We start from the raw sequence: 27,739 nt of genomic DNA on the forward strand, positions 1-27,739 counted from the left end.
GTGGCAGCGTGTGTGTGTGGCAGCGTGTGTGTGTGGCAGCGTGTGTGTGTGGCAGCGTGTGTGTGTGGCAGCGTGTGTGTGTGGCAGCGTGTGTGTGTGGCAGCGCGTGTGTGTGTGGCAGCGTGTGTGGCAGCGCGTGTGTGTGTGGCAGCGTGTGTGGCAGCGTGTGTGTGTGTGTGTGGCAGCGTGTGTGTGTGTGTGTGGCAGCGTGTGTGTGTGTGTGGCAGCGTGTGTGTGTGTGTGGCAGCGTGTGTGTGTGTGTGGCAGCGTGTGTGTGTGTGTGGCAGCGTGTGTGTGTGTGTGGCAGCGTGTGTGTGTGTGTGGCAGCGTGTGTGTGTGTGTGGCAGCGTGTGTGTGTGTGTGGCAGCGTGTGTGTGTGTGTGGCAGCGTGTGTGTGTGTGTGGCAGCGTGTGTGTGTGTGTGGCAGCGTGTGTGTGTGTGTGGCAGCGTGTGTGTGTGTGTGGCAGCGTGTGTGTGTGTGTGTGGCAGCGTGTGTGTGTGTGTGGCAGCGTGTGTGTGTGTGTGGCAGCGTGTGTGTGTGTGTGGCAGCGTGTGTGTGTGTGTGGCAGCGTGTGTGTGTGTGTGTGTGTGGCAGCGTGTGTGTGGCAGCGTGTGTGTGGCAGCGTGTGTGTGTGTGTGTGGCAGCGTGTGTGTGTGTGTGTGGCAGCGTGTGTGTGTGTGTGTGGCAGCGTGTGTGTGTGTGTGTGTGGCAGCGTGTGTGTGTGTGTGGCAGCGTGTGTGTGTGTGTGGCAGCGTGTGGCAGCGTGTGTGTGTGTGTGTGTGGCAGCGTGTGTGTGTGTGTGGCAGCGTGTGGCAGCGTGTGTGTGTGTGTGTGTGGCAGCGTGTGTGTGTGTGTGGCAGCGTGTGTGTGTGTGTGGCAGCGTGTGTGTGTGTGTGGCAGCGTGTGTGTGTGTGTGGCAGCGTGTGTGTGTGGCAGCGTGTGTGTGTGGCATCGTGTGTGTGTGACAGCCTGTGTGTGTGTGACAGCCTGTGTGTGTGTGACAGCGTGTGTGTGTGTGACAGCGTGTGTGTGTGTGGCAGCGTGTGTGTGAGACAGCGTGTGTGTGTGAGACAGCGTGTGTGTGTGTGACAGCGTGTGTGTGTGTGACAGCGTGTGTGTGTGAGACAGCGTGTGTGTGTGGGACAGCGTGTGTGTGTGGCAGCGTGTGTGTGTGTGGCAGCGTGTGTGTGTGTGGCAGCGTGTGTGTGTGTGGCAGCGTGTGTGTGTGTGGCAGCGTGTGTGTGTGTGGCAGCGTGTGTGTGTGTGGCAGCGTGTGTGTGTGGCAGCGTGTGTGTGTGTGGCAGCGTGTGTGTGTGTGGCAGCGTGTGTGTGTGTGGCAGCGTGTGTGTGTGTGGCAGCGTGTGTGTGTGTGGCAGCGTGTGTGTGTGTGGCAGCGTGTGTGTGTGTGGCAGCGTGTGTGTGTGTGGCAGCGTGTGTGTGTGTGGCAGCGTGTGTGTGTGTGGCAGCGTGTGTGTGTGTGGCAGCGTGTGTGTGTGTGGCAGCGTGTGTGTGTGTGGCAGCGTGTGTGTGTGTGGCAGCGTGTGTGTGTGTGGCAGCGTGTGTGTGTGTGGCAGCGTGTGTGTGTGTGGCAGCGTGTGTGTGTGTGGCAGCGTGTGTGTGTGTGGCAGCGTGTGTGTGTGTGGCAGCGTGTGTGTGTGTGGCAGCGTGTGTGTGTGTGGCAGCGTGTGTGTGTGTGGCAGCGTGTGTGTGTGTGGCAGCGTGTGTGTGTGTGGCAGCGTGTGTGTGTGTGGCAGCGTGTGTGTGTGTGGCAGCGTGTGTGTGTGTGGCAGCGTGTGTGTGTGTGGCAGCGTGTGTGTGTGTGGCAGCGTGTGTGTGTGTGTGGCAGCGTGTGTGTGTGTGTGGCAGCGTGTGTGTGTGTGTGGCAGCGTGTGTGTGTGTGGCAGCGTGTGTGTGTGTGGCAGCGTGTGTGTGTGTGGCAGCGTGTGTGTGTGTGTGGCAGCGTGTGTGTGTGTGTGGCAGCGTGTGTGTGTGTGTGGCAGCGTGTGTGTGTGTGTGGCAGCGTGTGTGTGTGTGTGGCAGCGTGTGTGTGTGTGGCAGCGTGTGTGTGTGTGGCAGCGTGTGTGTGTGTGGCAGCGTGTGTGTGTGTGGCAGCGTGTGTGTGTGTGGCAGCGTGTGTGTGTGTGGCAGCCTGTGTGTGTGTGACAGCCTGTGTGTGTGTGACAGCCTGTGTGTGTGAGACAGCCTGTGTGTGTGAGACAGCCTGTGTGTGTGAGACAGCCTGTGTGTGTGAGACAGCCTGTGTGTGTGAGACAGCCTGTGTGTGTGAGACAGCCTGTGTGTGTGAGACAGCCTGTGTGTGTGAGACAGCCTGTGTGTGTGAGACAGCCTGTGTGTGTGAGACAGCCTGTGTGTGTGAGACAGCCTGTGTGTGTGAGACAGCCTGTGTGTGTGAGACAGCCTGTGTGTGTGTGGCAGCGTGTGTGTGTGTGGCAGCGTGTGTGTGTGTGGCAGCGTGTGTGTGTGTGGCAGCGTGTGTGTGTGTGGCAGCGTGTGTGTGTGAGACAGCCTGTGTGTGTGAGACAGCCTGCGTGTGTGAGACAGCCTGCGTGTGTGAGACAGCCTGCGTGTGTGAGACAGCCTGCGTGTGTGAGACAGCCTGCGTGTGTGAGACAGCCTGCGTGTGTGAGACAGCCTGCGTGTGTGAGAGAGACAGCGTGTGACAGCGTGTGTGTGACAGCGTGTGTGTGGCAGCGTGTGTGTGTGTGTGTGTGTGGCAGCGTGTGTGTGTGTGGCAGCGTGTGTGTGTGTGGCAGCGTGTGTGTGTGTGGCAGCGTGTGTGTGTGTGGCAGCGTGTGTGTGTGTGGCAGCGTGTGTGTGTGTGGCAGCGTGTGTGTGTGTGGCAGCGTGTGTGTGTGTGGCAGCGTGTGTGTGTGGCAGCGTGTGTGTGTGTGGCAGCGTGTGTGTGTGTGGCAGCGTGTGTGTGTGTGGCAGCGTGTGTGTGTGTGACAGCGTGTGTGTGTGTGACAGCGCGTGTGTGAGTGACAGCGCGTGTGTGTGTGACAGCGCGTGTGTGTGTGACAGCGCGTGTGTGTGTGGCAGCGCGTGTGTGTGTGGCAGCGCGTGTGTGTGTGGCAGCGCGTGTGTGTGTGACAGCGCGTGTGTGTGTGACAGCGCGTGTGTGTGTGACAGCGCGTGTGTGTGTGACAGCGCGTGTGTGTGTGACAGCGCGTGTGTGTGTGACAGCGCGTGTGTGTGTGACAGCGCGTGTGTGTGTGTGACAGCGCGTGTGTGTGTGTGACAGCGCGTGTGTGTGTGTGACAGCGCGTGTGTGTGTGACAGCGCGTGTGTGTGTGACAGCGCGTGTGTGTGTGACAGCGCGTGTGTGTGTGACAGCGCGTGTGTGTGTGACAGCGCGTGTGTGTGTGTGTGACAGCGTGTGTGTGTGACAGCGTGTGTGTGTGACAGCGTGTGTGTGTGACAGCGTGTGTGTGTGTGACAGCGTGTGTGTGTGTGACAGCGTGTGTGTGTGTGACAGCGTGTGTGTGTGAGACAGCGCGTGTGTGTGTGACAGCGCGTGTGTGTGTGACAGCGCGTGTGTGTGTGGCAGCGCGTGTGTGTGTGGCAGCGCGTGTGTGTGTGGCAGCGCGTGTGTGTGTGGCAGCGCGTGTGTGTGTGGCAGCGCGTGTGTGTGTGGCAGCGCGTGTGTGTGTGGCAGCGTGTGTGTGTGGCAGCGTGTGTGTGTGAGACAGCGCGTGTGTGTGTGGCAGCGCGTGTGTGTGTGGCAGCGCGTGTGTGTGTGGCAGCGCGTGTGTGTGTGGCAGCGCGTGTGTGTGTGGCAGCGCGTGAGTGTGTGGCAGCGCGTGAGTGTGTGGCAGCGTGTGTGTGTGTGGCAGCGTGTGTGTGTGTGGCAGCGTGTGTGTGTGTGGCAGCGTGTGTGTGTGTGGCAGCGTGTGTGTGTGTGGCAGCGTGTGTGTGTGTGGCAGCGTGTGTGTGTGTGGCAGCGTGTGTGTGTGTGTGTGGCAGCATGTGTGTGTGTGTGTGGCAGTGTGTGTGTGTGTGGCAGCGTGTGTGTGTGTGTGTGGCAGCGTGTGTGTGTGTGTGGCAGCGTGTGTGTGTGTGTGTGGCAGCGTGTGTGTGTGTGTGTGGCAGCGTGTGTGTGTGTGTGTGGCAGCGTGTGTGTGTGTGTGTGGCAGCGTGTGTGTGTGTGGCAGCGTGTGTGTGTGTGGCAGCGTGTGTGTGTGTGGCAGCGTTTGTGTGTGTGGCAGCGTGTGTGTGTGTGGCAGCGTGTGTGTGTGTGGCAGCGTGTGTGTGTGTGGCAGCGTGTGTGTGTGTGGCAGCGTGTGTGTGTGTGGCAGCGTGTGTGTGTGTGGCAGCGTGTGTGTGTGTGGCAGCGTGTGTGTGTGTGGCAGCGTGTGTGTGTGTGGCAGCGTGTGTGTGTGTGGCAGCGTGTGTGTGTGTGGCAGCGTGTGTGTGTGTGGCAGCGTGTGTGTGTGTGGCAGCGTGTGTGTGTGTGGCAGCGTGTGTGTGTGTGGCAGCGTGTGTGTGTGTGGCAGCGTGTGTGTGTGTGGCAGCGTGTGTGTGTGTGGCAGCGTGTGTGTGTGTGGCAGCGTGTGTGTGTGTGGCAGCGTGTGTGTGTGTGGCAGCGTGTGTGTGTGTGGCAGCGTGTGTGTGTGTGGCAGCGTGTGTGTGTGTGGCAGCGTGTGTGTGTGTGGCAGCGTGTGTGTGTGTGGCAGCGTGTGTGTGTGTGGCAGCGCGTGTGTGTGTGACAGCGCGTGTGTGTGTGACAGCGCGTGTGTGTGTGACGGCGCGTGTGTGTGTGACGGCGCGTGTGTGTGTGTGACGGCGCGTGTGTGTGTGTGACGGCGCGTGTGTGTGTGTGACGGCGCGTGTGTGTGTGTGACGGCGCGTGTGTGTGTGTGACGGCGCGTGTGTGTGTGTGACGGCGCGTGTGTGTGTGTGACGGCGCGTGTGTGTGTGTGACGGCGCGTGTGTGTGTGTGACGGCGCGTGTGTGTGTGTGACGGCGCGTGTGTGTGTGTGACGGCGCGTGTGTGTGTGTGACGGCGCGTGTGTGTGTGTGACGGCGCGCGTGTGTGTGCGACGGCGCGCGCGTGCATGTGTGAAGGCGTGCGCGCGCGTGTGTGATGGCGCGCGCGCGCGCGCATGCATGTGCGTGTGTGGCGGCGCGCGCGCGTGTGACGGTGCATGGCGGCATGCGTGCGTGACGGCGCACGTGTGTGTGTGAGTGTGACGGCGTGCGTGTGTGACGGTGCGCGCACGTGTGTGTGTGTGTGACGGCGTGCGCGTGTTTGTGTGTGTGTGTGACGGCGCGCGCGCGCGCGTGTGTGTGTGTGTGTGACGGTGTGTGTGACGGCGTGCGCGTGTGTGAGACGGCGCGTGTGTGTGACGGCGCGCGTGCGTGATGGCGTGTGGGAGTGTGTGCGAGACAGCATGTGTGTGTGAGACGGTGTGTGAGACAGCGTGTGGTGTGTGTGAGACAGCGTGTGGTGTGTGTGAGACAGCGTGTGGTGTGTGTGAGACAGCGTGTGTGTGTGAGACAGCGTGTGTGTGTGAGACAGCGTGTGTGTGTGAGACAGCGTGTGTGTGTGAGACAGCGTGTGTGTGTGAGACAGCGTGTGTGTGTGAGACAGCGTGTGTGTGTGAGACAGCGTGTGTGTGTGAGACAGCGTGTGTGTGTGAGACAGCGTGTGTGTGTGAGACAGCGTGTGTGTGTGAGACAGCGTGTGTGTGTGAGACAGCGTGTGTGTGTGAGACAGCGTGTGTGTGTGAGACAGCGTGTGTGTGTGAGACAGCGTGTGTGTGTGAGACAGCGTGTGTGTGTGAGACAGCGTGTGTGTGTGAGACAGCGTGTGTGTGTGAGACAGCGTGTGTGTGTGAGACAGCGTGTGTGTGTGAGACAGCGTGTGTGTGTGAGACAGCGTGTGTGTGTGAGACAGCGTGTGTGTGTGAGACAGCGTGTGTGTGTGAGACAGCGTGTGTGTGTGAGACAGCGTGTGTGTGTGAGAGACAGCGTGTGTGTGTGAGACAGCGTGTGTGTGTGAGACAGCGTGTGTGTGTGAGACAGCGTGTGTGTGTGAGACAGCGTGTGTGTGTGAGACAGCGTGTGTGTGTGAGACAGCGTGTGTGTGTGAGACAGCGTGTGTGTGTGAGACAGCGTGTGTGTGTGAGACAGCGTGTGTGTGTGAGACAGCGTGTGTGTGTGAGACAGCGTGTGTGTGTGAGACAGCGTGTGTGTGTGAGACAGCGTGTGTGTGTGAGACAGCGTGTGTGTGTGAGACAGCCTGTGTGTGTGACAGCCTGTGTGTGTGGCAGCGTGTGTGTGTGTGGCAGCGTGTGTGTGTGTGGCAGCGTGTGTGTGTGTGGCAGCGTGTGTGTGTGTGGCAGCGTGTGTGTGTGTGGCAGCGTGTGTGTGTGTGGCAGCGTGTGTGTGTGTGGCAGCGTGTGTGTGTGTGTGGCAGCGTGTGTGTGTGTGGCAGCGTGTGTGTGTGTGTGGCAGCGTGTGTGTGTGTGGCAGCGTGTGTGTGTGTGGCAGCGCGTGTGTGTGTGGCAGCGCGTGTGTGTGTGGCAGCGCGTGTGTGTGTGGCAGCGCGTGTGTGTGTGGCAGCGCGTGTGTGTGTGGCAGCGCGTGTGTGTGTGGCAGCGCGTGTGTGTGTGGCAGCGCGTGTGTGTGTGGCAGCGCGTGTGTGTGTGGCAGCGCGTGTGTGTGTGGCAGCGCGTGTGTGTGTGGCAGCGCGTGTGTGTGTGGCAGCGCGTGTGTGTGTGGCAGCGCGTGTGTGTGTGGCAGCGCGTGTGTGTGTGGCAGCGCGTGTGTGTGTGGCAGCGCGTGTGTGTGTGGCAGCGCGTGTGTGTGTGGCAGCGCGTGTGTGTGTGGCAGCGCGTGTGTGTGTGGCAGCGCGTGTGTGTGTGGCAGCGCGTGTGTGTGTGGCAGCGCGTGTGTGTGTGGCAGCGCGTGTGTGTGTGGCAGCGCGTGTGTGTGTGGCAGCGCGTGTGTGTGTGGCAGCGCGTGTGTGTGTGGCAGCGCGTGTGTGTGTGGCAGCGCGTGTGTGTGTGGCAGCGCGTGTGTGTGTGGCAGCGCGTGTGTGTGTGGCAGCGCGTGTGTGTGTGGCAGCGCGTGTGTGTGTGTGGCAGCGCGTGTGTGTGTGGCAGCGCGTGTGTGTGTGGCAGCGCGTGTGTGTGTGGCAGCGCGTGTGTGTGTGGCAGCGCGTGTGTGTGTGGCAGCGCGTGTGTGTGTGGCAGCGCGTGTGTGTGTGGCAGCGCGTGTGTGTGTGGCAGCGCGTGTGTGTGTGGCAGCGCGTGTGTGTGTGGCAGCGCGTGTGTGTGTGGCAGCGCGTGTGTGTGTGGCAGCGCGTGTGTGTGTGGCAGCGCGTGTGTGTGTGGCAGCGCGTGTGTGTGTGGCAGCGCGTGTGTGTGTGGCAGCGCGTGTGTGTGTGGCAGCGCGTGTGTGTGTGGCAGCGCGTGTGTGTGTGTGTGGCAGCGCGTGTGTGTGTGTGTGGCAGCGCGTGTGTGTGTGTGTGGCAGCGCGTGTGTGTGTGGCAGCGCGTGTGTGTGTGGCAGCGCGTGTGTGTGTGTGTGGCAGCGCGTGTGTGTGTGTGTGGCAGCGCGTGTGTGTGTGTGTGGCAGCGCGTGTGTGTGTGGCAGCGCGTGTGTGTGTGGCAGAGCGTGTGTGTGTGGCAGAGCGTGTGTGTGTGGCAGCGTGTGTGGCAGCGTGTGTGTGGCAGCGTGTGTGTGTGGCAGCGTGTGTGTGTGGCAGCGTGTGTGTGTGGCAGCGTGTGTGTGTGGCAGCGTGTGTGTGTGGCAGCGTGTGTGTGTGGCAGCGTGTGTGTGTGGCAGCGTGTGTGTGTGGCAGCGTGTGTGTGTGTGTGTGGCAGCGTGTGTGTGTGTGTGTGGCAGCGTGTGTGTGTGTGTGTGGCAGCGTGTGTGTGTGTGTGTGGCAGCGTGTGTGTGTGTGTGGCAGCGTGTGTGTGTGTGTGGCAGCGTGTGTGTGTGTGTGGCAGCGTGTGTGTGTGTGTGGCAGCGTGTGTGTGTGTGTGGCAGCGTGTGTGTGTGTGTGGCAGCGTGTGTGTGTGTGTGGCAGCGTGTGTGTGTGTGTGGCAGCGTGTGTGTGTGTGTGGCAGCGTGTGTGTGTGTGTGGCAGCGTGTGTGTGTGTGTGGCAGCGTGTGTGTGGCAGCGTGTGTGTGTGTGTGTGGCAGCGTGTGTGTGTGTGTGTGGCAGCGTGTGTGTGTGTGTGTGTGGCAGCGTGTGTGTGTGTGTGGCAGCGTGTGTGTGTGTGTGGCAGCGTGTGTGTGTGTGTGGCAGCGTGTGTGTGTGTGTGGCAGCGTGTGTGTGTGTGTGGCAGCGTGTGTGTGTGTGTGGCAGCGTGTGTGTGTGTGTGGCAGCGTGTGTGTGTGTGTGGCAGCGTGTGGCAGCGTGTGTGTGTGTGTGTGTGGCAGCGTGTGTGTGTGTGTGGCAGCGTGTGTGTGTGTGTGGCAGCGTGTGTGTGTGTGTGGCAGCGTGTGTGTGTGGCAGCGTGTGTGTGTGGCAGCGTGTGTGTGTGGCAGCGTGTGTGTGTGACAGCCTGTGTGTGTGTGACAGCGTGTGTGTGTGTGACAGCGTGTGTGTGTGTGTGTGTGGCAGCGTGTGTGTGTGTGTGGCAGCGTGTGTGTGTGTGTGGCAGCGTGTGTGTGTGTGTGGCAGCGTGTGGCAGCGTGTGTGTGTGTGCGTGTGGCAGCGTGTGTGTGTGTGTGGCAGCGTGTGTGTGTGTGTGGCAGCGTGTGTGTGTGTGTGGCAGCGTGTGTGTGTGTGTGGCAGCGTGTGTGTGTGGCAGCGTGTGTGTGTGGCAGCGTGTGTGTGTGACAGCCTGTGTGTGTGTGACAGCGTGTGTGTGTGTGACAGCGTGTGTGTGTGTGGCAGCGTGTGTGTGAGACAGCGTGTGTGTGTGAGACAGCGTGTGTGTGTGTGACAGCGTGTGTGTGTGAGACAGCGTGTGTGTGTGGGACAGCGTGTGTGTGTGGGACAGCGTGTGTGTGTGGCAGCGTGTGTGTGTGTGGCAGCGTGTGTGTGTGTGGCAGCGTGTGTGTGTGTGGCAGCGTGTGTGTGTGTGTGGCAGCGTGTGTGTGTGTGGCAGCGTGTGTGTGTGTGGCAGCGTGTGTGTGTGTGGCAGCGTGTGTGTGTGTGGCAGCGTGTGTGTGTGTGGCAGCGTGTGTGTGTGTGGCAGCGTGTGTGTGTGTGGCAGCGTGTGTGTGTGTGGCAGCGTGTGTGTGTGTGGCAGCGTGTGTGTGTGTGGCAGCGTGTGTGTGTGTGGCAGCGTGTGTGTGTGTGGCAGCGTGTGTGTGTGTGGCAGCGTGTGTGTGTGTGGCAGCGTGTGTGTGTGTGTGGCAGCGTGTGTGTGTGTGTGGCAGCGTGTGTGTGTGTGTGGCAGCGTGTGTGTGTGTGTGGCAGCGTGTGTGTGTGTGTGGCAGCGTGTGTGTGTGTGTGGCAGCGTGTGTGTGTGTGGCAGCGTGTGTGTGTGTGGCAGCGTGTGTGTGTGTGGCAGCGTGTGTGTGTGTGGCAGCGTGTGTGTGTGTGGCAGCGTGTGTGTGTGTGGCAGCGTGTGTGTGTGTGGCAGCGTGTGTGTGTGTGGCAGCGTGTGTGTGTGTGGCAGCGTGTGTGTGTGTGGCAGCGCGTGTGTGTGTGGCAGCGCGTGTGTGTGTGGCAGCGCGTGTGTGTGTGGCAGCGCGTGTGTGTGTGGCAGCGCGTGTGTGTGTGGCAGCGCGTGTGTGTGTGGCAGCGCGTGTGTGTGTGGCAGCGCGTGTGTGTGTGGCAGCGCGTGTGTGTGTGGCAGCGCGTGTGTGTGTGGCAGCGCGTGTGTGTGTGGCAGCGCGTGTGTGTGTGGCAGCGCGTGTGTGTGTGGCAGCGCGTGTGTGTGTGGCAGCGCGTGTGTGTGTGGCAGCGCGTGTGTGTGTGGCAGCGCGTGTGTGTGTGTGACAGCGCGTGTGTGTGTGTGACAGCGCGTGTGTGGGTGAGACAGCGTGTGTGGGTGAGACAGCGTGTGTGGGTGAGACAGCGTGTGCGTGTGAGACAGTGTATGTGTGTGACAGCGTGTGTGTGTGACAGTGTGTGTGGGTGAGACAGTGTATGTGTGTGACAGCTTGTCTGTGAAAACAGGTTGGGGACTTGGCATTTTAGCTGTTGAATTTCAAAGTGGTGGGGTTCGATGAGGCAGGGTTTCCAAAGTGAGAAGGGACTTTTACAACAGGCAAAGGGTTCGTTGGTAAACATACACAGAAAATCGAAGCAGAAGGAGGCCATTCGGCCCTTCGAGACTGCTCCTTCATTCATTATGAGCATGGCTGATCATCACGTTCAATACCCTGATCCCGCTTTCCCCTCATATCCCTCGATCCCTTTAGCCCCAAGAGCTAAATCTAATTCCTTCTTGACATTGCACGTTTCGGCCTCAACTACTTTCTGTGGTAGCGAATTCCACAGAGTCACCGCTCTCTGGGTGAAGAAATTTCTCCTCACCTCAGTCCTAAAAGGTTTACCCCTTATCCTCAAACTCTGACCCCTCGTTCTGGACTCCCCCACCATCGGGAACATTCTTTCTGAATCTACCCTGTCCAATCCTGTTAGAATTTTATAAGTTTCTATGAGATCCCCTCTCACTCTTCTAAACTCCAATGAATATAATCCTAACCGACTTAGTCTCTCCTCATATGACAGTCCCGCCATCCCAGGAATCAGTCTGGTAAACCTTCGCTGCACTCCCTCCGTAGCAAGAACATCCTTCCTCAGATAAGGACCCCAAAACTGCACACACTCCTCCAGGTGTGGCCTCACCGAAGCCCGATACAAAGGGAAATACATTTAACTGACCCGACAGTGGAACGATACTGAAATGTGAACATTTTTCAAATTTTGGGGTGTTGACCTCGGAGGTGTTTGAGGACAATGGAAATCGCGATGGAAAGGAGATATTGATGGCTGTGTGTGGAAATACCCTTCAGGTGTGTTCAGAAGGTGTGAAATGAGTGAATTTGAAGCTGTTACCCAGTTTCAAGCCAACAAAGTCTTTGTGTTCAGAAAGGCATTTGTTTCTGAACCTTCGTTTTGAATTTCCACATCACAGAGTGATTCCAGAGTCGGGTGCTACACTTTTCTGAAAGTGGCAGCAATCCTTTGCTTTGGGTAGTATTACTGGATTTTTATAGTTAAAAATCTATCACGGATTCCAAGTGGGTAGTTTACTCGTATGTTTTTGACCAAGTTCGTTTTTGATAAGACTGTCTTAACTGTGCCTAGGTTTTTTTCATTTTTAATAATCTTAGAGTCCTAATGGTGTTTTGGGGTTCTATGCTTTTGGGGTCAGTAGCTCAACATTTTCAGGACACAAAAACAATTTGATCATTCAGACAGCTTTCCTTCTGGGATCTGGCGTGCTCAGCAATACCATCTGCGGTGGTCGCAACAATGTAAATTTAATAATCTTTATTGTCACAAGTAGGCTTACATTAACGCTGCAATGACGTTACTGTGTGAAGCCCCTAGTCGCCACACTCCGGTGCCTGTTCGGGTACACACGGAGAATTCAGAATCTCCAGTTCACCTAACAAGCACGTCTTTCGGGACTTGTGGGAGGAAACAGGAGCGCCAGGAGGAAACCCACGCAGACACGGGGAGAACGCGCAGACTCCGCACAGACAGTGACCCAAGCCGGGAATCGAACCTGAGACCCTGAGTCTGCACGTTCTCCCCGCGCCTGCGCGGGTTTCCTCCGGGTGCTCCGGTTTCCTCCCACAAGTCCCGAAAGACGTGCTTGTTAGGTGAATTGGACTTTCTGAATTCTCCCTCCGAGTACCCGAACAGGCGCCGGAGTGTGGCGACGAGGGGATATTCACCATAACCTCATTGCAGCGTTAATTTAAGCCTACTTGTGACAATAATAAAGATTATTATTATTATTCGCACTCCAGAATGCTCACTGTGAAGTCGGAATGCTTGAACAATCTCTCACTCATCTTTAAAGGAGATAGATTGCAAAAACCTTGAGGAATTCAGACAGGAGGTTTCCCAGCAACGACTGGTGAAGAACCTTGAAAATATCTGCAGCAAATATCAGCAGATGCATTGTCACATATTCCTGCTGTGAAACCTGAACAGGAGGACAAAAAAAATCTTGTCGAGATGAAGTCGTACAGCTCACTGGCTCCGAATTTCTATCCAACAACCACATGGGGGCTTAACAAAGCACAGAAAAAAGATGAATAATGTACCACCGTTGCAAAGTATCGCGCTGGGGCGCAGGATTCCGTTTGGGTGGCCTGGGATTTCAGAATCACTTGAGGGCATGTTGCAAGCTGTATCGCCTACGCAAACCATTGCTAAGAGGGGAAAGATGGTGTCGCCGCTCTGGGGACATCTTGGAATGGACCTACCCGAGCTCAAGGGGAGGACACTTCCCCCGTTAGCAGTTACTCGAGATGGACTGAGGTGAAACGACTTCATGGGGCCACCTCAGAAGCATTCACTAAAAGTGAGGTTCGCCAAGGATGGCGTTCCAGATCTTGGTCATTTCAGCCAATGCTCCTCAGTTTGAGGGTTGAAGGAATTCACAGAAGACTGAGGAGCTGCCTACGGAGCCCAGTTCGCCCAGGTACCCCCCAGCAAATGGTGGGGCCAAGAGAGGAGGCGGAACAGGCAAAGCACTGTTGAAAAAGAATGATAATTTCAATTTAGCGCTGTTGGGTTACCGTTCCACGTCACCACAGAATGGGTTGCCTCTGCCAGGACTACTGATGGGAAGAAGATTAAACACTCCGCTTCCTCCTCTTCTGTAGATTCTTTAGATGCCATGTCTAAAAAACGTCTGTCATCGAGAGACTAAGGGTTGGAGGAAGATGAGTCTCATGCAAATCAGGCGAAGGATTACAATCACTGCCAGATCGTGTAGGAGTTACCAGGGCCCCGATCAGGTGAACCAGTCTGGATTTGTCATCGAATTTACAGTGCAGAAGGAGGCCATTTGGCCCATCGAGTCTGCACCGGCCCTTGGTAAGAGCACCTTACTTAAGCCCACACCTCCACCCTATCCCCGTAACCCAGCAACCCCACCTAAACTCTTTTGGACACTAAGGGACAATTTATCATGGCCAATCCACCTAACCCTGCACATCTTTGGACTGTGGGAGGAAACCGGAGCACCCGGGGGAAACCCGCGCAGACACGGAGGGAGAACGTGCCGACTCCGCACAGACAGTGAGCCAAGCCAGGAATCGAACCTGGGACCCTAGAGCTGTGAAGCCACAGTGCTAACAACTGCGCTACCGTGCTGCCCTGTGAGACCAGAATAGACAAGTAATGGAAAAGACACGAGTGCGAGATCTTATTGAGACTGAGAATGAGGTAGTGAAACGAGATAGAAGTGCTCTCCTAGCAACAATAAGGCTAACTAGTTAGATGATCAGGAAGACTGCAGTCTCCGAAGATTCACAAGTTGCTCCAAACAGTTCAAGAGAGAACATGGAGTCCCTGAATCCTGTGCATCCTCCGAGCGAGATCATAGAATACCTCCAGTGCAGGAGGAGGCTTTTCGGCCCATCTAGACTGCACCGACTCTCTGAAAGAGCGGCCCACAAGGGAACAAGGCCGGGCAGATTGGTGAAACCACTGAGAATCACCGATGAAGGCAGAGATTTTGGGGGGATCACATGATAGTGGAGGATGGAGGGAGAGAGAGTCCTATGTAGAGCCTCGTGTCGAGTCTACCTTGTAAATAGTTAGCACAGTGCTCAATACAAGATGGAGTTTGCTCACAGTACCCAGCATTGTCTGTAAGCCCAGGTTAAAATCAACAATAATAAGGCCACCTCTGCTTTGAACAGCATGTTACCAATTCACAGATTTCGAGGGTAAAGGTGCGCAACAAACAGCCCTTCCGTTGGCTGCTGAGTCCATTTCTCTCTGGGCATCTTGGTCTGTAGAATAGACAGTCCAAAAGGAGGCCATTCGGCCCATCGAGCCTGCACCGACCCTCTGAAAGAGCACCCAGCTTTGGTTTCCCCCCCCCCCCCCCCCCCCCCCCCACAACCCCACCTACCCTACACATCTTTGGACACTGAGGGGCAATTTAGCATGGCCGCCCCACCTAACGCTGGTCCAGGACTAGGGCATCGAATGCCTCCTCACCGAGGGTGCCTTCAGAGCCTGCCCCATTACCAACTGACTACGTCCGATGGGAGTCATGGAGAGACTTTAGGTCAGTACAGGAACCAGGTTTGCATACGAAACGGGGAAGCATATTTCAGTGATTCTTCATCCCGCTCCTCTTCCTAATCTTTCTCTTTTCAAACCGCAGAGGCATCTGTCATTCTGCTGGCTTAATGGGTGAGTGATTTCTTTGGTGACTAATGATCCTATTTTTATCCTATCATTTCCTTGCCTATTCATCTACTGTAGTCTAACGATCAGTGGTAAAAGAGACTCATCTTCCATTGAACCGGGCACGGCAGAGAGCTGCCGATATTTTAGTAACCGTCCCGTCCCCCGTCCCCCGTCCCCGTGTCTGCGTGGGTTTCCTCCGGGTGCTCCGGTTTCCTCCCACGAGTCCAAAGATGTGCGGGTTAGGTGGATTGGCCACGCTAAGTTGCCCCTTAAGTATCCAAAGATATGCAGGCCAACTGGGGCTACGGGGATAGAGCGGGGCCTGGGTAGGGTGCTCTTTTGGAGGGCCGATGCAGACCATATGGGCCGAATGGCCTCCTTGTGCACTGTAGGGATTCGACGGATTCTAATTGGGGCACCGGGACCGCCAATCGCAAGGGATTGAAAGAAGGAAAAGATTTGCATTTAGCTAGCGCCTGTCACCGCCTCCAGATTGAAAACCCTCTCTAGCCAATAAACGGAGTCACCGCTGTAATGCAGGAGCAGCAGCAACCAACTGGCGCACAGCAAGTTCCCAAGGGCAGCACGGTAGCACAGTGGTTAGCACGGGTGCTTCGCAGCTCCGGGGTGCCAGGTTCGGTTCCCGGCTTGGGTCACTGTGCAGGTTAGGTGGATTGGCCGTGATAAATTGTCCCTTAGTGTCCAAAAAGGTTGGGTGGGGTTACTGAGTTATGGGGATAGAGTGGAGGTGTGGGCTTAAGTGGGGTGCTCTTTCCAAGGGCCGGTGCAGACTCAATGGGCCGAATGGCCTCCTTCTGCACTGTAGATTCTATGAACAGCAGTGTGATAACCAAGTCATCTGCTTTTATGACTTTGATGGAGGGATAAATATTGGCCAGGATACTGTGGAGCGACATGGGGGGGGCGGGGGCTTTCACATCCAGCTGAGCAGGCAGATGTGGTCTCTGCTTAAATCTCATCCGAAAGATGGCCTCTCCGACAGGGCAGCGCTCCATCACGATGGACAGCCTCGATTCCTTCACGCTCAAGGCCTGGAGTGGGACTCGAACCCTGGAAGCTTGCGATTCAGAAGCCGCCGGCTGAGCTGACGCGAAGGGGTAAATTCCGAAATAGACTGAATTGTGCGTGTGTGACCAGCACTTGTGGAAGTTTCGGCGAAGGAAGTATTGCGAAAACTTAACACCTGTATGAAAATAGAAGGCCTTGTGTGCAGAGGTCCACAGTTGGTATGCAGACCAAGGGAAATGAATTACAGGATGTCCCTCCTATCAGTGGCACAATCTTTCGAGTTCACCACCTGACATGCAACTGCACAAACACCGCAGGGGAATCAACGTGTCTGCCATTTCTTGCTGCAACGGACACAAATGTGGCAGCCCAGAGCTTTGGAATTCCCCCTCCTTCCCGAGCCCCTCTGAGGAACCACAAACTCTCAATGTGTATCCGATGGAAATCCTTCCCTCATTCAGTGGGTACACTCCATATCAAATGATTTCCGTATTTCGAGGACCGCTTAGAATCACGGAATCCCTGCAGTGCAGAAGGAGGCCAATCGGCCCATCGAGTCTGCACCGGCCCTCTGAAAGAGCATCCTATCCAGGCCCACTCCCCCGCCCATGACTCCACCTGACCTTTGGAGAAGTGGCAATTTGGCGTGGCCAATCCATCTAACCTGCGCACCTTTGGACTGTGGGAGGTGCTAATTTTGTTTCTCTTTTACATTCAATAATAGATTTAAGGGACAAATTCATCGGTGGCCCCGTGGTGATAGCACTGGACATGCAATCTAGAGGCCAAGCTTTTAATAATATTTATTGTCACAAGTAGGCTTACATTAACACTGCAATGAAGTCACTGTGAAAATCCCCTCGTTGCCACACTCCGGCGCCTGTTCGGGTACACGGGGAGAATTCAGAAACCAGCACGTCTTTCGTCTTGATGGGGACTTGGGTTCAAACGGCTGGTGGGATTGACTGTTCAATTGATAAAAATCTGGAATGAAAAGTTGGTCCGCTAAGGTGACCACGAAACTGGCATCGATCGATGTGGGAAAAATACCATCCGGCTCGCAGAGACCGTCAGAGAAGGAAGTCGGCTGCCTTTACCTGGCCTGGCCTACACGTGACTCCAGCCCGGCAACCATGCCCTCGGAAATGGCCAGGCAGTGCAAAGGGCAATTGGGGATTGGGAACCAAAGGCTGGCCGTGAAAGAATCATAGAATTTACAGTGCAGAAGGAGGCTATTCGGCCCATCGAGTCTGCACCGGCTCTTGGAAAGAGCACCCTACCCAAGGCCAACACCGCCACCCTATCCCCATAACCCAGTAACCCCAACCAACACTAAGGGCAATTTTGGACACTAAGGGCAATTTATCATGGCCAATCCACCTAACCTGCACATCTTTGGACTGTGGGAGGAAACCCACGCACCCGGAGGAAACCCACGCACACACGGGGAGGATGTGCAGACTCCGCACGGACAGTGGCCCAAGCCGGAATCGAACCTGGGACCCTGGAGCTGTGAAGCAATTGTGCTATCCACAAGGCTACCGTGCTGCCCTGAATAAAAGGAGAAAACGTTTTTGTACCCAGGGGGTATAATAAATGCAGCACTCGCTACCACACACAGTGGTTGGGGTGATTCGCGCAGGAAGGGAAAGTTAGATAGAGGTGTGATGGGAAAAGGAATAGGAGGATATGCGGGTACAGTGATGCGAGGAGGGGTTGGGTGGGACCAGTATAAACCAGTCGGGCCGAATGGCTGATTTTTATGCTGTCGCGACTCCTCTTGTTTTATGGCAACCTATTCCTGTAAGGGGTTGTTTAGATTTTGCGGGGAATCCACTTGATTTGGACTGTGACAGTCGGGGAGAGAGGCGGTTCTGGAGAGAGCCAGGGCTGATGACTATGCTGTGAGGTATTGGCTCCTGGAGGCTTGCCTGGCTATGAAAGCATCCCTCTGTTCATATTCTGTAATATGAGTTACAGGATGTCCTGTGGATTGGTGCCGTTATCACCTTCCTGATGGGAGGCGCCGGATGAACCTTTGCACCTGTAGCCTCCTGGCCTGGGGCCCTGTCTGATTTCCCATTCGGCGCTTCTCCCGGATGAGGTTCCCAGCTGGAAGTTTCCACCCCGCCTTATCCCTGCTCCCTGAGCCGACAGGCAGCTTTCTCCTCCTTCCAGGCCTAGCCCAGGCTTGTCGCCATCGAATATGCTGATCACTGCGGGTGTCCCGATCGCCTGAGCGGGAGAATCAGCCGCTCCAACTGCCGAGGATGTTCGCTGACAGCCTGCGGACTGAACCTTTTCCGTTTGCCCAGTCTAGGCCTCAAGCCGGATAAGACCGTCTGACATCTTCACAAGCAGCCGACTCCGTTCCCACCGTACGATGTAGGCCCATCGAGTCTGCTCCGCCATTCGATCATGGCTGATATTTTTCTCATCCCCATTCTCCTGCCGTCTCCCCATAACCCCTGATCCCCTATTAATCAAGAGCCTATCTATCTCTGTCTTAAAGACTCAGTGACTTGGCCTCCACAGCCTTCTGCGGCAAAGAGTTCCACAGATTCACCACCCTCTGGCTGAAGAAATTCCTCCTCATCTCAGTTTTAAAGGATCGTCCCTTCAGTCTGAGGCTGTGTCCTCTGGTTCTAGTCTCTCCTAAGAGTGGAAACATCCTCTCCGTGTCCACTCTATCCAGGTCTCCCCGCGCCGCTATTCGAAGAAGAACATGGGCTGTTCGGTGCTCTCTCACTGAAACAGATTCACCCGCACATAGGTGGTTCTGGGAGCCTGCAGTGTGCAGATTGACTCGCGCATTTCCCATGATGCAACTGCGCCATCAGAAAGCGCGTCATTCACTGTAAAGCACTACGACACGTCCTGAGGTCGTGAAGGACGCTCTAGAAATGCAAGCCTTTCCTTCCCTGTGGCACTATTATTCCCTCTGCAGGCTGTGCCCTTGAGAATGGCCTATTTAGACCAGGCCTCGCCTCAGCATTAACCCAGTGGCAGGCAGCCATTTTGATGACGCAAACCAAACCTCACCGGAGGGATCTCCACCACATTGATTAAATGTCGCGCTCCCGTCAACCCTGTAGGCTGGCAACCTGTTACCGTTTTAAAAGTACTTGCAGGTAGCGACTGCGCCGCGTACCTGGATAGCACAGACGGGACTACTTCCAGAATGTTCCACCCCCAGTTTATGCAGATTGAGTTGATCGTCCTCGGTTTAGGTGGAGAGGGAGGCCATTCGGCCTGTCATGGCAGCGTCAGCCCTTATGAAAAAAAAAAATTGTTAAAAGTTTGCATATTTACACTACACGAAAAGAAAAAAAAATTGACGTGAAGGTAACAGTTTACACATTCCTATTCGGTGCCCCCCCCCCCCCCCCCCCCCTTCCCCCACTTCCTTTCGAGCAGGTCTTGGAACAGGCTGATGAATGGCCCTCCACGCTTTGTGGAAGCCTTCCTCCGACCCTCGGACGGCGTACTTGATCCTCTCCAGGTGGAGCCAGGTCTGCCGGCCAGCCTGCAGCTATGGGTGGTGTCGCCGATCGCCAGCCGAGCAGGATTCCCCGGCGGGCGACTGGGGAAGCGAAGGCAAGGGCGGCGGCCATCTTGCCCAGGTGACATTCTGGCTGGTACGCTGCCCCGAAGATTCCCACTCCCCGGCACGGCTCCACCCTCACCCCCCACCACCTTGGACATTGTGGCATCTGATTCTCCCTCCTTTTTCTTCCTTTGTCATCCAGGGAACTCCTGAGTTGGATTGATGGTGGTTGTCATGGTGACCATAACTTGAGACTAGCTTTATATCCCAGATCTTATTGAGTTTAAGATCGTTTCCCCCAGTTGTCACGGTGGGATTTGGACCCATTTTCCCAGGATGTCCTCCGTAACCTTCTGGAGTCCTAGCCCCGTGACATCAGCACTCTGCCACTATGGTGGAGCGATTGAGGGGCGGCACAGTGGTTAGCACTGCTGTCTCACAGCGCCAGGGTGCCGGGTTCGATTTCCCGCTGGGTCACTCTGCGCGGAGTCTGCACGTTCTCCCCGTGTCTCGTGGGTTTCCCCCGGGTGCTCCGGTTTCCTCCCACAGTCCAAAGATGTGCGGGCTAGGTGGATTGGCCGTGATAAATTGCCCCTTGGTGTCCAAAAGATTAGGTGGGATTACTGGGTTACAAGGATAGGGTGGATGCATGGGCTTGTGTGGGGTGCTCTTTCCAAGGGCTGGTACAGACTCGATGGGCCGAATGGCCTCCTTCTGCACTGTAAATTCTATGATTTAAGTTATAGATTTGTAGGCCTCAGGGTGTGAATGTCCAAGAGGCTGGGATTTGAGAAACGCAGGTTCATAGAAACCCTACAGTGCAGAAGGAGGCCATTCAGCCCATCGAGTCAGCACCGACCCTCCGAGCGAGCACCCCACCGAGGCCCACTCCCACACCCCAGCCCTCCCAACACCGCCTAACCTTTTGGACACTAAGGGGCAATTTAGCATGGCCGATCCACCTTACCGGCGCATCTTTGGACTGTGGGAGGAAACCAGAGCACCCGGAGGAAACCCACGCAGACACGGGGAGAACGTGCAGATTCCGCACGGACAGTGACCCAAACCGGGAATTGAACCCGAGTCCTTGGCGCTGTGAGATGCGACCGTGCTAACCTTGGTGCCACCCCAGGTGTTGCAGAGGGTTGGCCAAGGCTATGAGGGGGGGGGGGGAGGTCTGGGGTGTGGGCGGACCTGGGGGACTTGTAAACAGGGATGAGAATTTTAAAATTGAGCCTTCACTTAATCGGGAGCCAGTGTCTGGCCAACCAGCAATAGGGGCGAACAATTATCATTTAAAATACTTGCATATCAAAAGAAGCGATAGAGGGCGTTTAGCACCTTTCCCCCCTGACATCACAAAGCGCTCTGCAGCCGATGAAGCACTTGGGCAGTGTCGTCAGTGGGGTAATGTGGGAAACGCAGAAACCAATTTGAACACAGCAAGCTCCCCCCTAACAGCAACGTCATGGTGACCGAGCGATCTGTGTTCGGTGAATCAGAATTCCGACTAGAAGCTCACTGACCTGAAGCATTAACCCCGCATTGCTCTCCCCGGGTTCTGTCAGGCCTGCCGTGCATTTCCAGTATCTTCTGCTTTCATTGCCCAAGGGAACAGTCCTGTCTCGGAAAAGGTCAGAATCATAGAATCTGCGGTTATTGATTTAGACATTTGGAGCGCAATGAGTTCTGGACTCTGTTTTGAAGGAAGCAATTGAAAAAGCACTTAACTTGGCCGCAAGTCAAAACTAAACTGGGATTGAGAGGAGATCCCGTCACGGAGGCTTTACTGCAACGTTTGAGGAAGATGCATGGGATGTGAGCGTCGCCAGGAAGACTGACGTTTATTTCCCATCCCAAATTGTTCTTGAGAAGCTGATGGTAGTCCTTGTAAAGGCAGCTCTTCTGGTCCTTTGCCCCATAATCCTGCAGTGTTTCTATCCAGTTGAAAGCCACAATTGAATTTGCCTCCATCGCACGCTGAGGGAGTGGATCCCGGATCGCAACCACTTGCTGCATGAAAACGCTTCTCCCCCATGTGGCCTCTGCTTCTTTCGAGAACGAGAAGTCACGGATACAGGTTGCGAGGCGGTAGATTGGGAACTGAGACGAGGAGGAACTACTTCTCGGCGAGGGTGGTGAAGTTGTGGAACTCGCTGCCCCGCAGCGCGGTGGAGTCCGAATCATTAAATGGTTTCAAGAAGGATACAGATATATTTCTGATTTTAAAAACGGGCTAGAGGGAGATGGGGAAGAGGTCGGGAGGCGGATTTGAGACCAGGAAGAGAGCAGCCCTGATCTGATTGAATGGTGGAGCAGGCTCGAGGGGCTGAATGGCCTACGTTTGCTCCTCATTCCCGTGTTCCTATGTTTTTCTGGCCACTTGAAATCAGTATCCTCTGGTTCCTCACCCAGAGGAACCTATCCACCCCTCAAGTGTCTGGCCACCTCGATCAAATCTCTCTTCTCTAATCTGAAGCTAGCCTTGGCCTTAAAAAAAAAAGAAGTTTATTTCCCAATTCTTTTTTCCAATGAAGGGGCAATTTAGCGCGGCCAATCCACCTACCCTGCACATCTTTGGGTTGTGGGGGCGAGACCCACGCAGACACTGGGAGAATGTGCAAACTCCACACGGACAGTGATCCAGGGCCGGGATCGAACCTGGGACCTCGGCGCCGTGAGGCAGCAGTGCGAACCACTGCGCCACCGTGCCGCCCCAAGAAGATTTATATCTCCGACCGCAAAGTAAAGACGCAGGTGGGAATTTTCCACCCTTTCACGCTGGCGGGATCTTCCAGACTTACACATGGCCGCTGTGGGGTGAGGTGCGTTCAACAAGAAATGGCGGGTGTCGAAGATTCCGTCAGCCAATGGCAGGCCACCTCTGTCGCCGCAAAACATGTGACCGGGCGGACAGAAAACCCCGCCCACGGACTGTAGCCACTTAAAATTGGCCAACTCCCGATTCAAAATGGCGAACGGCAAAGGCTGATGGGAAAGTCAGCCAACAAGACAAAAACCAGCAGCTGCAGGTTAGCTGTGTATTTACCTCTGGAAAGGCCAGACAATATCGATACCAGCAACCATCAGCATAACAAAACAACAGCCATCTGCATACTGATGAGCAATCCCCGGGAACAATAAGCAACATTTAGACACACTAAGCAAAGCCAGACTCCCCGGCGCCAGCAGGAGCCGACACAAAAGGAGGTGAACGAGCACCTCCAGACCGCCCATCGATCAGGGGAACCGCTCCAGCATTGGAGAAAATCGAACCAAGCGATTGGGACAAAGTCCAATCACTTGGGGACCAAGTACAGGGTCCGCCCGAAAAAGGCGGGAAGCCCCTGGGGACTATGAGAATTGAGCCCCGAGTTCAAATCGCGCTCTTCTCTTCCTCTCCACCTCTTCGCGCTCTTCGTCCTGCCCGGGTCACCCAGCAACAACGAACCAACATTGACCGTGACCGGAGCAGTGAAGATCGAACCCGTAAGTCTTAATTCAACGCTCGCTACGAGATAGGCACTCCTAGCTACCAATCTGTACCAACTTCGAATATCGCAGGCTCAGAACCCGAACGAAAGGCCGTTTGTTTCCCTGACCTGGTGGGCCAGTTCCAAGTTACGTATTGGCCTGTTAGTTATAGAAGTAGCTTAGACGTAGAATTTGTGCATGAGTAGTGATTACGTGTATAATAAATGTGTTTTGATTTAAACCTTACTAATCGGTGTATTGGGTTATTGATCATTACTCAGACTTGAACCACGTGGTGGTATCATAAAGATACCTGGCGACTCGAGAGCAAAGGTAATAAAACAGAGCAATTGAACTCAGGCAAAATCAGCAACAGGACTCTCCCAGACACCCAGATTGAACTAGTTTATGTACTCTTGCTACGATAATCTGGTCACGGAGGTGAACGGCTTCCCATTAATACTTTAAAAAAAACTTAACTTTTGGAAAAAAACAGAAAGGAAAAGAAACTGGAAAATAAAATGGTTCCTTTTTTGTACTGTGCTGTGGACCTGATTGGTCCATGATAGCCATGTGGCAATCTAAACCAATCAACTAGTGGGCTGCACGGTAGCACTATTGCTTCACAGCTCCAGGGACCCAGGTTCGAATCCCGGCATGGGTCACTGTCTCTGCGGAGTCTGCAACGTTCTCCCCATCTTCCTCCACTTCCGCCTGCGTGGGTTTCCTCCGGGTGCTCCGGTTTCCTCCCACAAGTCCCAAAAGATGTGCAGGTTCGCGAGGGCGGCGCAGTGGTTAGCACTGCTGCCTCACGGCACCGAGGACCCGGGTTTGATCCCGGCCCCGAGTCACTGTCCGTGTGGAGTTTGCCCATTCTCCCTGTGTCTCGCCCCCACAACCCAAAAAGATGCGCAGGGTAGGTGGATTGGCCGTGCTAAATTGCCTTTAATGTCCAAAAAAAAAAAGGGTTGGGTGGGGATTACTGGGTTATGGGGATAGGGTGGAGGTGTGGGCTTAAGTAGAGTGCCCTTTCCAAGGGCTGGTGCAGACTCGATGGGCCGAATGGCCTCCTTCTGCACTGTAAATGCAATAATTCTATGAACTGCAGTATTACAGAGACATAGAAGGGTTTTTATTAATATTCTGGCTGAAGATATTCACAGAGAATTTGATAAGCTTGCAGATACAGGTGTAGTAAATCTGATGAGCATTATTCAATATCAAGGAAAAGATGGAGGCAAGGCCAGAGGATGTCGTTCAATGCTCTCTCGACGTTGGCGGGGATGGAAGATTCCACCGAGCAGCGGGATTGTGGAGTTCTGCCCTATATCCGAGGATAAGGCACCACCCAGATTTAACAATCCTCTGCCGTTCTCCCATTATCCTGGGGATATCATTCAGGAATTTTCAACCCAAGAGGCGCAGAAACAGTTTGCTGAGCAAATGGGGATGGGCTGTGACGCCCCGTCTCCCAAGAATGACTAAAACAATGACTGGAGTCTGCGTTCCTCTCCATGTTCCGCACCACCTTGGTCCTTCGCTGTTCCACAGGAAGGGACAGGACTATTCGGCCCACTCAAACATTGACAGATTGGCCATGAGTGGAGAGGAAAAGTCAGCTTGAGCTGTCTGCTCCCGCACGGGAGTGGAGGAAGGATGTGGATGAGTGAGCAATTCCTGACGGGAACAGGAGAGGGATGTGTAGCAAACTTCATTGGTGAGGCAGGAAAAGAGAGCAATGTGTGAGGGACAGAATCGAAGCAATGAGGTAAAGGGGTGCCTAGCATTTTCTCACACAAAGGCAGGTCTGTGTTGAATCATATTGATTATATTAGTCACGACCAATCTGTTTCATGAATCAAACCTAACCAAGCACAAAGCAACGCCAAAATAGTCGATGATGTGATCTGAAGCCACCATAGCTGTGAAATGGCAGGTATCAATTGATTCCTGCAACTACTGAACGATAGATGTGGTGGCATTCCATGGCATGCAGGATCGGACTGAGCCAATGGTTATCTTTGCGAGGGTGGCAGTGGGGGGCTTCTCCCCATAAGGGGAAAATCCCAGTCACTTAACCTCGCGAGGGCGCGGCGGTGGTGCAGTGGTCAGCACTGCTGCCTCACGCCGCCGAGGACCCGGGTTCGATCCCGGCCCCGGGTCACCGTCCGTGTGGAGTTTGCACATTCTCCCCGTGTCTGCGTGGGTCTCGCCCCCACACAGCCCAAAAAAGATGCACAGGGTATGTGGATCGGCCACGCTAAATTACCCCTTAATTTGGGGAGTTAAAAAGAATTGGGTGTGCTAAATTTATTTTTGAAAAGGAACTTGGCAACCTCGCTCCTTTGTCGAGACGAGCACTGGAAGACGAGGGAATGCGTCTCTGCTGTCTCGGCGTGGTCGTGAGGGTTTTTTTCAGCGTAAGTTTGACTCTTTCCCCTTTTGCCTTTAGATCTGAAGCCAGGATGAGTCGACCTCTCTCCTCACAGAACCTGACCTGCGGATCGTGGGAGATGAAGGAACGCCTGGGCACCGGAGGCTTCGGGAATGTCAACCGCTGGATGAACAAGGTAGTGCCTCTGAATGTCTGCTCCGCTGACTGCGTTAGATCGGGGATGGGAACATTCTCAGTCCCCACTCTTTCACTCGCTGTAGAGTTTAATTGGACGCTTCCATCAGAGTTCCAACTTGCTCCAACTCCATTGTGGATTCCTGCTGGAAGTGAATAAAGTATTGAATTAATCCAGCAATGGTCCCGGAATGGAGTCAATAGATTCTGACCAGTATTCACTGTCGCGGTGTGGGGAGTGATTTGGCGGAGTGGAAGCCACTCTTTGTAAAAACTCTTTGGATTTTCATTCCATGGCGTAAATGCCTTGAAAATGGTTTTCGATCCATTTTGGGAATCAAAACATAGAAAATAGAAGCAGGAGGAGGCCATTCGGCCCTTCGAGCCTGCTCCGCCATTCATTATGATCCTGGCTGATCATCAAGTTCAATACCCTGATCCCGCCTTCCCCCCCCCATTTCCCTCGATCCCTTTATCCCCAAGAGCTAAATCTAATTCCTTCTTGAAATCTCAACATTTTGGCCTCAACCACTTTCTGTGGCAGCGAATTCCACAGACTCACCGGTCTCTGGGTGAAGAAATTTCTCCTCACCTCAGTCCTGAAAGGTTTACCCCTTATCCTCAAACTCTGACCCCTAGTTCTGGACTCCCCCACCATCGGGAACATTCATTCTGAATCTACCCTGCCCAATCCTGTTAGAATTTTATAAGTTTCTACGAGATCCCCTCTCACTCTTCTAAACGCCGATGAATATAATCCGAACCGACTTAGTCTCTCCTCATATGACAGTCCGGCCATCCCAGGAAGCAGCCTGGTAAACCTTCGCTGCACTCCCTCGAGAGCAAGAACATCCTTCCTCAGATAAGGACCCCAAAACTGCACACACTCCTCCAGGTGTGGCCTCACCAATGCCCGATACAATTGCAGTGAAACATCCCGATTCCGATGCTCAAATCCTCTCGCTATGAAGGCCAACATACCATTTGCCTTTCTTACTGCCTGCTGTACCTGCGCGCTTACTTTCAGCGACTGATGCACGAGGACACCAAGGTCTCGCTGAGTGTCCACCTCTCTCAATTTACACCCATTCAAATAATCTGCCTTCCTATTTTTGCTGCCAAAGTGAATAACCTCACATTTACCCACATTATACTGTATCTGCCATGCACGTACCCACTCACTCAGCCTGTCCAAACCCTGCTGAAGCATGTCTGTATCCTCCTCACAGCTCACCCTCTCACCCAACTTTGTATCATCTGCAAATTTGGAGATCATACATTTAGTTCCCTCGTCCAAATCATTAATATACAATGTGAACAGTTGGGGTCCCAGCACAGATCCCTGCGGTACCCCACTTAGTCACTGCCTGCCAATCAGAGAAAGACCCATTTATTCCAACTTTTTGCTTCCTGTCTGCTAACCAGTTTTCTATCCACCTCAAGACACTACCCGCAATCCCATGCGCTTTAACTGTACACAGTAAAGATCCTGCTAACATTTTGACAGGAGTTTCTGTCGAGGGGTAAAACAAATTCAAAGAAAGCGCAGGTGGATAAGCGGGTATTTATTGTTGCAGCCATGGTCGCCCCGCTGCGACAGGATGTCATTTCCCTGCCCATTTCCTCTATTCGGTCTGCTGTCTGCTTCTGTCTCCATGTTCAGCTCTAATCTGCTGAGCTGCCGCCGCCGAAACTCTTTCGAAGCAACAGGGCGATGATGAACAGGAAATGGAGGGGGGTCACACGACCTCTGGGCTGGGGGTTCAGCCAAGGTCGCTTCATAAAGACCTCGTGAGGTAACCGCTGGTTTTAAGGAGGAGGAGAGGGCTGAGCCTGCGCACAATTTCCTTGCAGCCCGTCCCGGACATTTGTTGCAAATACTAACATTCAAACTCCGCCGATTATCCAAAGTCATTCGCTCGAGTGAGGGAAGGTTTGCAGGGCTGTGTGGCAAGCGGGTAGGTCATGTGACTAGTTACACAGCTCCGTCAAAGAGGCTTGATGGACCGAATGGCCTCCTCCTTTAGACTCCCCACACTGCCGAAGGAGGCCATTCAGCCCATTGAGTCTGCACTGAACCTCCAAAAGAGCACCCTACTCAGGCCCCCGCCCTATCCCTGTAACACCGAGCTTTCTTCACGGCCAATCCACCTAACCTGCACACCTTTGGACTGTGGGAGGAAACCGGAGCACCCGGGGGAAACCCAAGCAGACACGGGGGAGAACGTGCAAACTCCACACAGTCACCCGAGGCCGGAATTGAACCCGGATCCCTGGTGCTGTGCGGCAGCTGTGCTAACCACTGTGCCGCCCTATCTGCCATATTATAAGACCATAAGACAGAAGAGCAAAATGTGGCCATTCGAGTCTGCTCCGCCACTCAGCCATGTATTCTGCTATTGCGTCCCAGCAGGTTACCAATGCTGCAGGCCACTGTTGATACTGACCCACCCTAAAGGTGAGCCTGTGGCTAGGGGCTGCCATTCCCCATTCTCCTCTCCCCTCACCCCCTCTCCCCTCGAGGCAGTGCCCCAAGAGATTGAGTTGCGAAGGCTGGTGAAGGACCAGGGGTTTTGGGGGGGGGGGGGGTATCCATGGTATCTCTGGTAAAGTTCCAGAGGTGCTTACTTGGCACTGCCCACTTGTCTGAATTTTTTTTGTGTTGAAATAAATCGAATGCCCCCTTATTGTCAGAGTGTAGCGTAATTGGTAAACCAGAACTGGACGTGCCTCGTTCTGGGTGGCACGGTGGCCCAGTGGTTAGCACTGTTGCTTCACAGCGCCAGGGACCCGGGTTCGA

At 54.9% G+C, this 27,739-nt stretch overlaps 1 protein-coding gene across 6 annotated transcripts in view; it reads left to right on the forward strand.

Annotated features, from left to right (window-relative positions):
- ikbkb (inhibitor of nuclear factor kappa B kinase subunit beta) overlaps window positions 1–27,739 on the forward strand; it is a 224,189-nt gene that overhangs the window by 138,725 nt on the left and 57,725 nt on the right. For all 6 annotated transcript variants that reach the window (XM_072485962.1, XM_072485965.1, XM_072485960.1 and 3 more), the window contains exon 2: window positions 24,823–24,940. In XM_072485962.1, coding sequence (XP_072342063.1) covers window positions 24,836–24,940 — 105 coding nt within the window. In that variant the 5' untranslated portion in view covers window positions 24,823–24,835. The remainder of the gene's footprint in view (window positions 1–24,822; window positions 24,941–27,739) is intronic.

Source organism: Scyliorhinus torazame, chromosome 20 (genome assembly GCF_047496885.1).
Source record: "Scyliorhinus torazame isolate Kashiwa2021f chromosome 20, sScyTor2.1, whole genome shotgun sequence".
Lineage (NCBI taxonomy): Eukaryota > Metazoa > Chordata > Chondrichthyes > Carcharhiniformes > Scyliorhinidae > Scyliorhinus > Scyliorhinus torazame.